We start from the raw sequence: 13,680 nt of genomic DNA on the forward strand, positions 1-13,680 counted from the left end.
AAAAAAGACAGTGAATACAATGAAATACATGGAATACAACGAGATACATTGAATTACAATGAAAAAAAAAGACAATGAATACAATGAAATACATGAAAATACAGCGTGATACGTTGAAAAAATATATTAACAGAAAATCAAGTTGCTTAGCCCCAAACTCCGTCGTCTTTGTTCAAGAACAAACCCTAATTTCCGGAGAATCCGCCGTCGAGCAAAAACCCTCAACTCTTTCGTGAATCTTTGTGTTCTTGGCATAACCTACGATTGAAACTTCGACGTAAACATCCGTTGTGGATAAGTAATTGACATTTTTTATGCCTGCGGCGGAGATCACGGTGACATCAAACGGACACCACTCCATTATTGAATTCTTGATATTACGTCTAATATGTCAGTAGATTCGGGAAAGGGAGGGATTTGATTAAAAAAAACTTTTTCCCCCTTTTTTTTTCTTGTGGTTTAGATGGATTCTTATGGGTGCAATAAAGAGAAGTTTTGAGCTTCCATTTGTGAGGTAGCAGAAGGCGGGGGAAGTGGAGGTGAACGACAGAAGTGGCGGCAGAAGGAGGAGGAAGGCGGGAAGAGGTGGTGCGGCCGAGAGAAGTGAATTAGATTGAGTATCGTGTTTTTAGGGAATGAGGGAAGAGAATGAGATGTATCAAAGTAGAGAGAGAAAGAAAATATTGTAACTGATTAGCGTATTTAGTGGTTTAGGGGTAGGAGGTAACCAAAATTATATATTTTGCTATAAACATTAAAAGGTATCTATAGAATATAAATTTTTTAAATGGTATTTAGTTAAAATAAATAAGGTGTTAAACTTTGCTATAAGAGGCAAAAATTCTTTTAAAAAAGAAGCCCAAACCTTCAAAATACTGCACAGTCCGCCCCATCTAAATCAAACGTGGACTGCCTCCTAGCTGGAATACAACGCGTCAAACGCACATTGGCTCATTACATGTGTAACGCAAACAGAAATTAAGAAACCTCCCTCACTAAAATACGCAGCAGCGCACACTCCCTTATCCTACACCCATTTTCTCCACAAAATAGTTCCACATCAAAACCTCCAAAAACCCTTAAAAAAAAAAATAAATTTGCTTACATTTTCCTGCAGTTTCACTGTCTCTAAACTCACGCGCTAATGGCGGTGCGTGCAACAGTTAGCCGGTTTCCCGGTGACCAAGACGCACTGGAAGAATCAGGACTACCGTGGGGGGTAACAGTTTCACCGTTCGCCAGCAAGGACGAAAACGGGAATCCGCCGGTTTATGGATCGGACGGTCACTTATTACCCCGATGTGAGAATTGTTGGGCTTACTATAACACATACTGTGAACAAGAACAATGGGCTTGGACTTGTGCACTTTGTGGGACCCTTAACGGGCTTTCTTCTCAGGCCGTAACCCGTTATTCGCTCCCTGAATCTTGTCCGGAGAATTTATCTTCGTTTATTGACCTTGAATTGCCCAGTAAGTGTAGCACCCTTTAATGCAAAATTTGATATTTGAAGATTCCCTTTTGTGTAATTTTGGGAATTTAGATGCACTGTTTTGAATATATTTGTTTTTGGATTGGTGTAGTGGATGAATCTGAGGAAATGCAGGCGCGACCCGTGTATGTGGCAGCTGTTGATCTTGCTTGTAAGCTATTATTATTAGGACTTAAGTTATTAATCCATCAGTGTAATATAACTTACTCGTACCATTTACTTTAAGTTAAATAGAGTTACGTGCAGTTAGCTTTTAAATGACCTGATGCATATAGCTTAAACTAGTATATTACTAACTCCGGTCCACGATAAGTGACCAATTTGATTTTGGCACACCCGTTAAGGAAATACTAAATTCTAGACGAAAATTGTGAGTGTGACTAAACTACCCTTCATTAAGAAATACTAAATTCTAGACGAAAATTGTGAGTGTGACTAAACTACCCTTCATTAAATGTTGCACCATAGTTATAGTTGCACTTACTTCTCTTCTCAAATGTGAGGAGTAAATGACTTTTTAAGAATACGTACGTAAGGGTATTTTTGGAAAAAAAGTTAAATTTTTTCTTGATTATATAAATGGACACTTATTCTGAACCAAAATAAAAAAGCAAATTGGTCACTTATTATGGACGGAGGGAGTATTGCTTTAATTTGATTGTGGCAGTTAAATGATGTAGGGACTATGGCATTATTTAAGGGATTTTTCTGCCTTTATTTTTGCTGAAATGTTTTAATTTTTAAACGTGGTTTGTGGTAATTACTAATCTCCATGTAGTTTCCAAGGATAAATATTTTATTTTGAAGCGAAAAAAACAAGGTATCGATTGTCCCAAATCAACCCAAATTCAGTGGGTTGGTTTGTTGAGTTTTATGGGAATGGAAGTGTTGTGGTTGTTGGTGTTTATGAAGGTTGTGGCTTGTTGGGAATTTGTAGGGGATGGATGTCACAGCTTAACATTCAAAAGGATGTAAAAAGTTTTAGTTTGAGAGCTGTATTGTTATGCCTAGAGACAAGACGCTTAGCTACAAGCCTCCTACATAGGTCTTACTTTTTAGATAATGGTGTTAAAGTACACATAGGGTCAGTAGCAACTAACCAAACAGGGATATTACAATAGATTATGCAGATGGAAAATGACAACTGAAATCTATCTTCTTGTCAGATTCATGTCAGTTGGCCTTCTTTATTGACACATATATGTGTGTACGCTGTCATAGTTAAATTTTTTTGACATTACTCTCACTTGGCATACTTTATTTCCAGTGCTCTTTGAGAATTATCTTAGATTTTACATTAAGAACTGATGCATTTTGTGGAAAGTAGATGTGGAGTATGTTGCTGTTATTGATTAACAGGTGTTAAGTTCTTATGCAGCATCGGAAGAGTTTTTGGAACTTGTTAAGAGTGCACTTTTAGCTGCTTTAGAAGGTTGGTTATTGACATATCTTTTGAACATCAAGTTTATATTCTTCATTAGAGGGAAGTTTAATTTTTGTTTTCTTTTGTCTTTTGATCAAGCTCTTGGGCCTGGATCACTATTTGGGCTGGCTACATTCAGCCATAAAATAGGTTTGTATGATGTTCAAGGGCCAATTCCAGTGGTGAAGAATGTTTTCATTCCTCATGATGCTGATGGTGCCTTGTCAATGGAACTTCAGGATGTCATGCCCCTACTTTCGTTTTTAGCTCCAGTATGTTTGTTTGATTTCTTTCCCAGTGCTTTTCTTTTTCTATCTAGACTGTAAAGGTGTTTAAATTTTCAATGTCAAAAGGATGAGCATGCAGTAGCCTTAAATCAGTGATTTGTTGTAGGTGGATACCTGTAAGGACCGCATTGCATCCGCACTTGAAACATTGAGACCAACAACTTCATGGGAAAGGACATCAGGTGCAGGTCAAGGATTAGATGGAGTTTTTCTGGGTGGAAGAGGTTTTGGAGCTGCAATGGAAGCCCTTTTCAATTATCTTGGATCAGAATATGGGAATACATTTGCATTAGGTATGGCAATTTCACACTTCTTTCTTGCGTCAGTTACAATTAATGATGCACCTCTTGTTGGGGTTGCTTTCTTTTACTGTAATTTATTAATTCAGGCATCCTTTTGTTCTTACTGAATCAGCCTTTTTCCAGAATGGACAGCAATCTGAGAATAATTAGTAGTTCCATAGATCTTGCTTAAAGATATTACTCAGTGACTTTGTTTTTTATTTCCCCAATTGAATCAAAATGCAGCTAGAGTTTTTGCTTTTCTTTCGGGCGCTCCTGATATTGGAGCCGGCCAACTAGATACAAGACGGTATGGTGAGCAGTATGCTAGTAAAGGAGAGGACGCAGATCGAGCTTTACTTCCTGAACAAACTCCATTCTATAAAGATCTGGTACTAGCATAGTTCGTGACTTATTGAATTTAGCTAATTTACATTTGAACATTAAGCATTAAAATGTATTTCAATAGGCTGCCGTGGCTGTTCAATCAGGTGTTTGTGTAGACTTATTTGCTGTGACAAATGAGTACACTGATTTAGCATCACTGAAGTTTCTGAGTATCGAGAGTGGAGGCTCCTTATTTTTGTATACGAGCAGTGATGACTCCACACTTCCTCAAGACATGTGAGTATGATACTTGCTATTGCTATGATTATGTAATGCAGGCGAGCTTTTTAATCTAATTCATCATTAAGTTTGATCTGAAGTTCAAGAATATTCTCCCCCCCCCCCCCCAAAAGAAAAAAAAAGCCCACCTACACAATACATCCCTCAAGTTTGTAGAACTGTACTCAAAACTCCCCTGATTAACTTTTCCGTCTCTTTTCGATGGACACATTCACTGCTTGTAATGAAAGTGTCCTGCTGGCCGAAAAACATAAATTATCGCTGAAAAAGTACCACTTTGGCTTCACTTCACAGAGACGTTCTGTGCAATATCCATTTGGATCTCTTTCTTGCGGAACAAGCTCTTTCTTGGTTTCAAAATTTCACCAATATGCGCACTTAGATTTTCCCTCGCTAATTCCTTGTTGCATCAATTAGGGATTCAATTCAATCGAGCATCAACCATCTCTAACTCCCAAATTAGGGCATGTAATCCTAAGCTCCTTGTTGATTTTAGCTCTTCCCTATGATTGCACCTAGGTATAGGGTCTGCTGCTCCTGGATGGCTTTTTCTGGTTATTGAGTGGCTAAAATGTTTTCCTAATGTGTGTGCTTATTGCGGGGAAACAGGCATATGGCTTTTTGGATTTAGCCAACTCAGAGCACTTTTAACAGTTTCTTTTTCTTGTATTGGGGATTATTGGAGATGAAGTACTGTTTTGGTGTTTAAGATTATTTTTTTTTTGTTTTTTAAAAATATCGGAGTTTCAGTTTTGGTGTCCTCGCGGGATTTCATGGTATAATTGACGATTTTTCAATGTGAATAATAGATGTCAGTTTATTTGGGAAGACAAATCCTCAAGTCTAAATGATAATATGTATAACAGATGAAAGAAAAAGAAAGGGCAAACTAAAACTGAAATTAACGAGGGATGTTGTGTTAAGTTTTGCGAATTTGAGGGATTGTGTCTGTGGGATATAAAGGATGTTCATAAAGCATAAGCCTTAGGTCATACTTCCTTCTTTTTATAACCGTGGTATTTGGGCCAGTTTGCGCGCACCTCAACTAATTCCACGGATACGTGCCACCTCCCACCAACATCAGGTACCAGGTAACTCTGTCCACAAGGCTTGGATAGATGTGAAGAAATCACCTAGCGTTTTTTGCCTCCACGAAGATTTGAACCTCAGACCTCATGGTTCTCACCTACTTCATTGACCACTAGGCCACACCCTTGGGTGCAAGCCTTAGGTCATACTTGAGGGATGAATTAGGTTGAAGTCTTATTGTATGACAGGTCATTTGTTGATAACTGGTTGTTAACAGTATAAAGTAACACACCAGTAATAAGCATATATTTTTTGTTCCAGGGTTTACGTTTGTCAGTTTACATAACACTAGAATTAGGTTGAAGTCTTATTGTATGACAGGCCATTTATTGATAACTGTTTGTTAACAGTATAAAGTAACACACCAGTAATAAGCATATATTTTTTGTTCCCGGGTTTACGCTTGTCAGTTCACATAACACTAGAATGAGATATGTACAGGTACCGCATGTTAAGTCGACCATATGCTTTTAATTGTGTCCTAAGGCTGAGAACTTCGTCAGAATTTCAACCGAGTCATTCTGTAAGATCTCTGCTATCATTTTTATTCCACAGATTCTTATTCTACTATCTCGATTGGCTCATAATACTTGCGCTATTTCCCTACAGTATGGGCATTTCTTCCCAGATCCGCAATACGAAAATGTCCAACACATAATTTGCTGTGATTCTTTTGCTACATATACCTACGATTTTGAATTTGCAAATAATGTTGGATTTTCCAGGTAACATATCTTCTGCTATTTATACTCCTTTTCCAAAATAATTTTTTTGCTCTTTGTTTCTTGTATGAACTGCTAATTATTACATGAAACTATGCTTGATCAAAATGTTGATGCTAAATTTATTTGCACTAGTAGAAACTTTTGATAAAAGTAGTGCCATTGGCCCCTTTAGTAAAGCTGCGTGCTGGTCTTAATGACATCAAATTAAATTTGTTTGTTTTCTGCTCTAGGGTCCAGATCTCACTTGTGGGATTACACTGGTTTTCTTTTACTGTTGTTGTCTGCTCTGGGGCAATGCATTTATGGGTTCCTCTGAATCTTGCAGACATTTAAGTTTTTGCCAGTTTCAGTGAAAATTCCTTGTTGAGCCAGATTTTTATTTTTGCTAATAATACAAGAATACTTTTCTTCTGCAGACATACTTCAGAATTGCCTATGGTGCAAATTGCTTTTCAGTATACTGTTGTTGTCCCACCAGATGAACTTGCAAATGCAGGATCGAGTTCTACAACAAGGTAGGATTATTCTTACTAGTGGCCTTTATGCTGAGTTGATAATCAACGATCAAAGTGACCTGCTTTAAATTTATTGATTTGTAAATATAATATTGGGTTTACTTAGTAGAACTCAACAACAAGAACCATAAAGTATGCAGTTATATATTGAATCTGGACAAGTGGCTTGGAAGCTCTGTTTTGGTTCTAGTTTAGCTTTTCCTGGTTGGGTGCTTTTTTTTTTTGTTGTGATGAAGCAGTTTCATTGATGGCATCAAGAAGATGCACAGAGTACAAAAGATGTTAAGTAGAGTTCATGAAGTTCTATGCTAAAGATAAGGAGCTAACAAAGTCCATAAAGCCATCAGGGGTATTTACAGGGGATAGATTGCTCTAACCGAATAAACATAAAAGACATCTAGCCTTAAGGGAGCGGTTTGCAATTGATATTTCATCAAATATATGCGGTTCCTTCCTCTCCAGACACACCAAAAAATGCATGCAGGGATCAGTTCCAGATTTTCCTTATGGATCTACCAACTTTCTGGGACTCCAGCATTCATAGGCATCCTTAATACTCTCAGGCATTACCCAACTGATCCCAAAAACTGACAAGAGCATGTTCCAGATATCTGCAACTACTGTGCAGTGTAGGAGAAGGTGTCCGTTTGGTTTCTTTACTTTGGTGACACATCTAAGGTTTTTCTTTTGATGAAGTAAGGTGTTATATTGCTGGCATCAAGAAGATGCAAATCATTACAAAAGAGGTTGGTTAGCTCCATTTACACAAAAATACAGTTCTGACCAGGGAGCTAACCAGAAGCACCAAAAGCCTAGCCAGAGAGCTAATAAAATCTAGAAATGGAATTAAATCATTTACAGAGGAAAGGTTGCTCCAGCTATATAGATTCCTAGGGCACTTTGCTTTCAGGGAGCTGTTGGGAGTTGATATTCCATCAAAGCATCTGCGATTCCTTTCTTTCTGCCCAAATACATCTAAGGTTTTAGCAGTGGATGTAAGTCACATATTATATATGGTGTTTGTATCTCTCAGCCCCAAGTAAAAGTTGATTCAACTTTAAAGTATTTAAGCGAACCAATTACTTAAGACAGCAAAGGAATGATCTAGAAGTAGAGAATTCTGGTATTAATGTCTCTCAGAATTGCAGCTTAATCCGACCATTTCTTCATTATGTTGCATTCCTCTGGTTTCGCTTTGCTTCTTTTTTTTCTTTTATAATTCTAAAACTTTTTCTATAATTTGAAGTGCTCTAGCTTTGAGCAAGAAATAAGTTTCTCCGTTTGCTTTTCTTTTTCTGGTGGATACCCTTTTGGGATCATCTTCTATTATATATGCTCTAAGCAGTGGATGTGTTTGTGCAGAACAAAGCATTCCCTCAAAAGGAGATTAAGGATTCGAACTCTGCAGTTTGGAGTAGCTCATAGCATAAATGAGATTTATGACGGTGTTGATTCCGAAGTGGTGCTTTCATTACTTGTCCACAAGGTATGTCTTACTTTTCTTCGTACTTCACTTTAACGCAAATTCATAGCTATTAACTGGACAATTTGATCTGCTGAAGATATAGCAACTTAGGATGAACTTGCTGCACTTTTGGTAGTTTCACCACAGGAGTAGCTGCCCAGAGAAAAATGGCATATTCCCACTTATCGCGAAAAATAAAGAAAATAAGAGGTTGGGAGGGGGTTGTAAACTGCTATATTAAGTTCTGAAACGAAGTAAATGGCTCATATTAATTATCAGTATATACCAGGGTTTTTGAGATGAAAGGTGCCAACTGTTGGAACACTGAAAATTTGAAGCTAAACGGTTCTGGAAAGCTTGGAAGTTGAAACAGATTGATAGATCTCGTTATGCTGAGAAATTCCTTTTATAAAATGAGGAGGATAAAATGTTGGAAGTTCTTGTCTTTGAGGAAGTCAACGAGTGTGTAGAACGTCATATCATGTTGAATGTGGTGTTGAAAACTAACTAAGCTAACCGAAGGCAAGGACTCGATGTAAAATTCTAGATAATCAATGAGGAATGATTTTAGAGGGTTGACTTCACCTCCACCTTGGATATTTTTTCAATCAAGTTCGAATAGTTTACCTTTGTGAGATAGTAGTCCTTAATCATAATGTTCTCTATCACTGAAGAATGACCAGCGTAATTTTTTTTTTGGATAAGAAGTTTGACCATCATAATTCCCTCTTGGTCAAGCTCACATCGAATAGAAAGAATCCTAAGAGATTCCAGAAAACTTTAATGCCTCTAGAATTAAACTCATTACAACTTAACCAAGAGGGAATTATGATGGTCAAACTTCTTATCCAAAACAAAAATTACGCTGGTCATTCTTCAGTGATAGAGAACATTACGATTAAGGACTACTATCTCACAAAGGTAAACTATTCGAACTTGATTGAAAAAATATCCAAATCATTATAATACAAATATGCTTTTAGAATTGTGTTGTTAAAGGCTCATTTGAAGTGCTCTTAAACCCTGAAGTTAAGTAGGTTGGTGCTTTGCCTCACTTAGGCAGCGTTATAGTGCTGCCACCAAGACGGTATGGTTGCACCTCATAGCCCATGGATTTGTTCTTGAAGAGTGAATCACTAGACAACAAACATAGTTGAGGAATTTATATATTATCAACTCTTGTCTATTTTATATGTCAATTTTCCCCCTTTTTAGTCGCTTGAGAAAAGATTGACTCTATTTCTAAATTTCGAAACTATAACAACCACAACAATCCTAGTATATTCCCACAAGTGGGGTCTGGGGAGGTAGTGTGTATGCAGGCCTTGGCCTTACCTAGTGAAGGTAGAGAGACTGTTTCCAATAGATCTTCAGCTCAGAAAAGGTGAGAAAGAAGAAGAGGAGGAAGAAGAACAAGAAAAAAGAAAAGGAAGAGAGAAGAAAACAACGGGGAAATACGATAACTGAAGCGAACTAAACATGACGTAATATAAATCTAAGAATATGAAGGTACATGAGTACTACTAATACCGCTGGATAGAAAAGTAGAAACTATCAGTTACCTACTAACCTTCTAGCCTAATCCTCGACATCCACACCTTCCTATTAAGGGCCATGTGTCAGTAAGCTGAAGCAGCGCCATGTCTTGCCTAATCACCACTCCCAAGTACTTCTTTGGCCTACCTCGGCCTTTTCTCAGATCCGCCATGGCCAACCTCTCACACAACAGGAGCATCGATGCTTCTCCTCTTAGCCCGAACCATCTCATTCTCGACTCCCGCATCTTGTACTCCACGGAGGCCACTCCCACTTTGTTCCTTATAACTTCATTCCTAATCTTATTTCGTCTGCTACGTTCACTCATCCATCGCAACATCCTCATTTCTGCTATTCTCATCTTCTGCACATGGGAGTTCTTGATTGGCCAATACTCAACCTGATACAAAATCGTCGGTATATTTCGAAACTCCCTATTTTGCTCTTATCATGCATATTTGCCTTATGTGTCAAGACTTTTTTTTTTTGTCGGTGAAGTAAGTATTTTATTGATGTAAAGCAAAAATCCAGCATTAAGGAAATGTTGATGCCAAGTACATCCAAAAAAGTACTTCACAATGAGTGTTAAGAGCTAAGAAAGTCAACTTATGTGTAACTCATTCATTCATTCTTAAACACTTTGTGTTTTGTCAAAAACAATGTCACATAAAATGAAAAGGAGGGAGTATATGTTACTAAAAAGTTGTAAATGAACATCTCCAGCTTTAATTATAAGGGTTCTGTTTTTTCTGATGGTGATCCTTCTAGCTTTAATTATGTACATCTCCAGCTTGGTATTGTCTCAACTTGTGGATGTTTTGTCGTTGGCTTAAATAACAATCACAGTCCAATGTTCGGGGATCAATTAGTTATTTGATCGTTACCTAACACAGCTTCTCTTTTCAACCCTCACTATGCTACACTCACAAACAAATCAGTAAAAAATTAATAACACTAATAAAAGATTAACTTACAAATGTTAAACACTCAAAAAACCTTGTGGAACAAAAACTTTAAATCATGACATTCAGATTCATCTATCCCCAACATAAGAAATCTACTCCATATATGGGTGAGCAAAACCAAAAGAATCAAGATGTCATTGATAGGAGAAAACTTGTTCTCCTACCTTCTTTTTGATCTTGCAGAAATTTCCTGTGTGCTTCTGGCCCAACTTCGCTTGGCGCACAGATTTGGAACTCTGGGGAGTAATGGGCTGCGGCTCTTCCCTCCTCCCAACTTAAATACCATACTTTGTTCATGTAATGGTTATAAGCCGTGATACATCTACTGCTAGATGCAAGGAAATGCTTTCCCAAAATGAAAAACATTTCTTTACTGCCTTTAATGGTTGTATACACTACCAAAATCCTCTTTCTTGCGGCAACTAAGTGAGACCTGCATGTACTGATTTGCAAACCTCACGAGCTGTTTGATTGGTTGGAAACTAGACTTCAAAAGTTACAATTATTTCCGACATAATGACGAAAACTCAGTCTGGATGATTCCTGTTGATGCTTTGATATCAAAGCCTGGCAGATTGATAGCATAATGCACGCTCATCGACAAAAATATGATAAAAAGAGAGTAACTCTTGAAATGCCTCAAAACTTTTCAAGTCGTAAACTAAAAGTACTATGGTAGAGTTCTTCATCTAAAAGTATATGGTAGAGTATTCGATTTTATCGTTATAAGATCAACACATCATGTCTGTTCTTGCTTGATTTGTATACTACAATAGGCCTATTAATATTAGAAGACAAAATCATGCTTTCTTAATGGAAGTTAAGTTTACTCTTTTTTTATGCTAAACAATTTTCCTTTTTCTCAGGTTATTTTAGCCTCATTGGAGCAAGGCGTTCGAGAGGGCAGAATGTTACTTCATGATTGGCTTGTAATTCTTACAGCTCAATACAATGATGCTTGCAAGCTTATTCAGTCTGGGCATGGAGGTTCAAGCATCGTTCACATTGATGTTGCATTCTCTCAATGTCCTCAACTGCAGCCTTTACCCCGCTTGGTCTTTGCTCTATTAAGAAATCCTCTTCTTCGTTTACATGAAGAAGGCGTGCATCCTGACTACCGAATATATCTTCAGTGTCTTTTCAGGTATATCAATATGTCCCAAGTGGGTTATTTTCTCATAGTGGACAAGACTAGAGTTTCATCAACTCTTCATGAAAAAAGGACTGAGTTTCATCTACTTCTTTCTCGCTCTTTTTTGGGGTGGTGGGGAAGAGATAGTAGGTGGGGTAGAGGTTATGTCATGGGAATAAACTAATTCAGCTACTGATGATACTTGTTTTTAAGTTTCAACTGGAAGTTAGATATGCAGAATGCATTCTAGGTTAACTGTACTTATGGAAACTAAGGGAAGGAAGAGAAAGGTAAAGTGCGAAGAAGGAAAAGAGGAGCAAAGAACTGATTCGTGATTTGCAAGGCTGCTAGCAAGAAAGCAATGCAAGAAGGGAGCTTTTGGACAAATCTGGTCCAGGACAATGGGATAAGATGGAACTACGGTTTTCAAAGTTGGGGGTTCAATTTATGAAGGAACCATATCAGAAAGAGAATTCAAAGGCCTCAGAGAAAGAACAAGAGAGTGATCAGCAAACTTAGTCTAAGGAAAAGAGATCAGATAAGTAGCTGGGGACTGAAATACTCTTTTTGGAGATTCTGGACTTTTGAACCCTCGTGATTTGAAGGGAGAAAACATTTGGTGGGCCCAAAAGGAAGCTTATCTGTCTCTCTTTCTCTCTCTATACTTCTTCTCTTTCTTAAACCAAAAATCGTAACAGAAAATTGTGTACTTTTTTCTTCCCTTCTATGCTTAAAGAATACTTTAAATATCTAGATGAAGGGATCAAAGTCTTTCAAGTAGTTTCTTCAGTCTTTACCTATTTTAGCATGGACATGGGCCTAGTGATACCCAAACCTTTGTTCCCTTTATAAGGATGCAGCTTTCTTTATTGACTTGTGGCCTAATAAAAGATGACTATCATTCTCTGGAATGACACTTGTGTGGTATTTACATCTTACTCCAAAAGATTTGGTCAAATAGAGATGGTAACCCCCCCCCCCCCTAATTCTGCTTAAACATCTCTTCAACAGCTGATTGGGTTTCTGTTTTAATGGGGGTGTGCATACGAGAACTTTATGTTGTCACACAATCGTAGTTTTTGTAGATACATTAAAAGAAAGAAGAACAGACTGAGAAAGTATGATTTTTCTTCATGCGCTCCTTAGGAACATTAGCTTTAATTGCTGGGTGCTACTCTTTTTTGCTGTCAATTTTTTGTGGGTGATGGCTGGTAAATCTAATTGTTAACTACTTTGGACTTTTGATGCAGTGGACTAGAACCTTCTTCTCTTAATCGTGCTGTATATCCATTGTTAACCTCATATGCCTCGCCAGACAAACAAGCATATCCTCGACATTCCCTGAGCCGGGCTGCACTGATAACAAGTGGCAGCCCGATATTTTTTCTGGATGCATTCACAAATCTTATTGTGTTCTATGCTTCAACAGCAGACCCTTCACTTCCTTTTCCACCACCTCAGGACTGTAAGTAACACTTATTTTTTTCATTGTTACATTAGGTGTTACTTGATCCATAGTGGATGCATTTTGAGATGTGCAAACGTTGGTTTTGATAACCAGGTTTACTGAGAACAACAATAAACAAGCTGAAGCAAGAGAGATGTATCACCCCTAAACTTACTTTTATCAAGGGAGGGCAGGATGATGCGACATCATTTGAGAATTATCTGATAGAGGAACAGGATGTAGAAGGAAGTGGCTTCACAAGCGTCATGGGTTTCGTTTCATTCCTTGAGGAGATTAATCAAAGTACGTTGGAATACATGAAATAAGTTGCCTCAAATCTTCTGTAACACACAGGTTAGGACAGGAAGCAGGTTCCTCCAAACTTGCTGTACAATTGGGCCAGAAACAGTTACATCGTTAACAATCATGCACAAACACTTATATCTTAGCTTCATGCCGAGAAACTTTTGCAAGGAAAGGTTATATGTAGCATCACACCAACGATGATTACTTACCCAGAGCAGTTTTACTGATGTCACCACCCACCACCACATCTTTATACATTTCTCTATTGCCCTACTGGTTCAGCTTCAGACTGTAGGTTTGCTCATCCATATTTTCTACCAGAAGCTGGCTCAACCTGCCCCTTTTTTGGTGGATATTTTGAATATAGAAGAGTATGTAACTTTAAGTTTG

The 13,680-nt window shown here is 37.8% G+C and overlaps 1 protein-coding gene across 1 annotated transcript in view; it reads left to right on the forward strand.

The window, feature by feature from the left end:
* The first annotated feature begins 1,011 nt into the window (after window positions 1–1,011).
* Window positions 1,012–13,680, forward strand: part of LOC109208656 (protein transport protein SEC24) — a 16,305-nt gene continuing 3,636 nt past the window's right edge. Inside the window, exons 1-14 of the mRNA XM_019371788.1 lie at window positions 1,012–1,472; window positions 1,584–1,643; window positions 2,871–2,924; window positions 3,015–3,187; window positions 3,309–3,495; window positions 3,730–3,875; window positions 3,953–4,107; window positions 5,641–5,722; window positions 5,809–5,924; window positions 6,341–6,439; window positions 7,802–7,925; window positions 11,272–11,549; window positions 12,788–13,002; window positions 13,099–13,355. Coding sequence (XP_019227333.1) covers window positions 1,145–1,472; window positions 1,584–1,643; window positions 2,871–2,924; window positions 3,015–3,187; window positions 3,309–3,495; window positions 3,730–3,875; window positions 3,953–4,107; window positions 5,641–5,722; window positions 5,809–5,924; window positions 6,341–6,439; window positions 7,802–7,925; window positions 11,272–11,549; window positions 12,788–13,002; window positions 13,099–13,310 — 2,229 coding nt within the window. The 5' untranslated portion in view covers window positions 1,012–1,144 and the 3' untranslated portion in view covers window positions 13,311–13,355. The remainder of the gene's footprint in view (window positions 1,473–1,583; window positions 1,644–2,870; window positions 2,925–3,014; window positions 3,188–3,308; window positions 3,496–3,729; window positions 3,876–3,952; window positions 4,108–5,640; window positions 5,723–5,808; window positions 5,925–6,340; window positions 6,440–7,801; window positions 7,926–11,271; window positions 11,550–12,787; window positions 13,003–13,098; window positions 13,356–13,680) is intronic.

Source organism: Nicotiana attenuata, unplaced genomic scaffold (assembly GCF_001879085.1).
Source record: "Nicotiana attenuata strain UT unplaced genomic scaffold, NIATTr2, whole genome shotgun sequence".
Lineage (NCBI taxonomy): Eukaryota > Viridiplantae > Streptophyta > Magnoliopsida > Solanales > Solanaceae > Nicotiana > Nicotiana attenuata.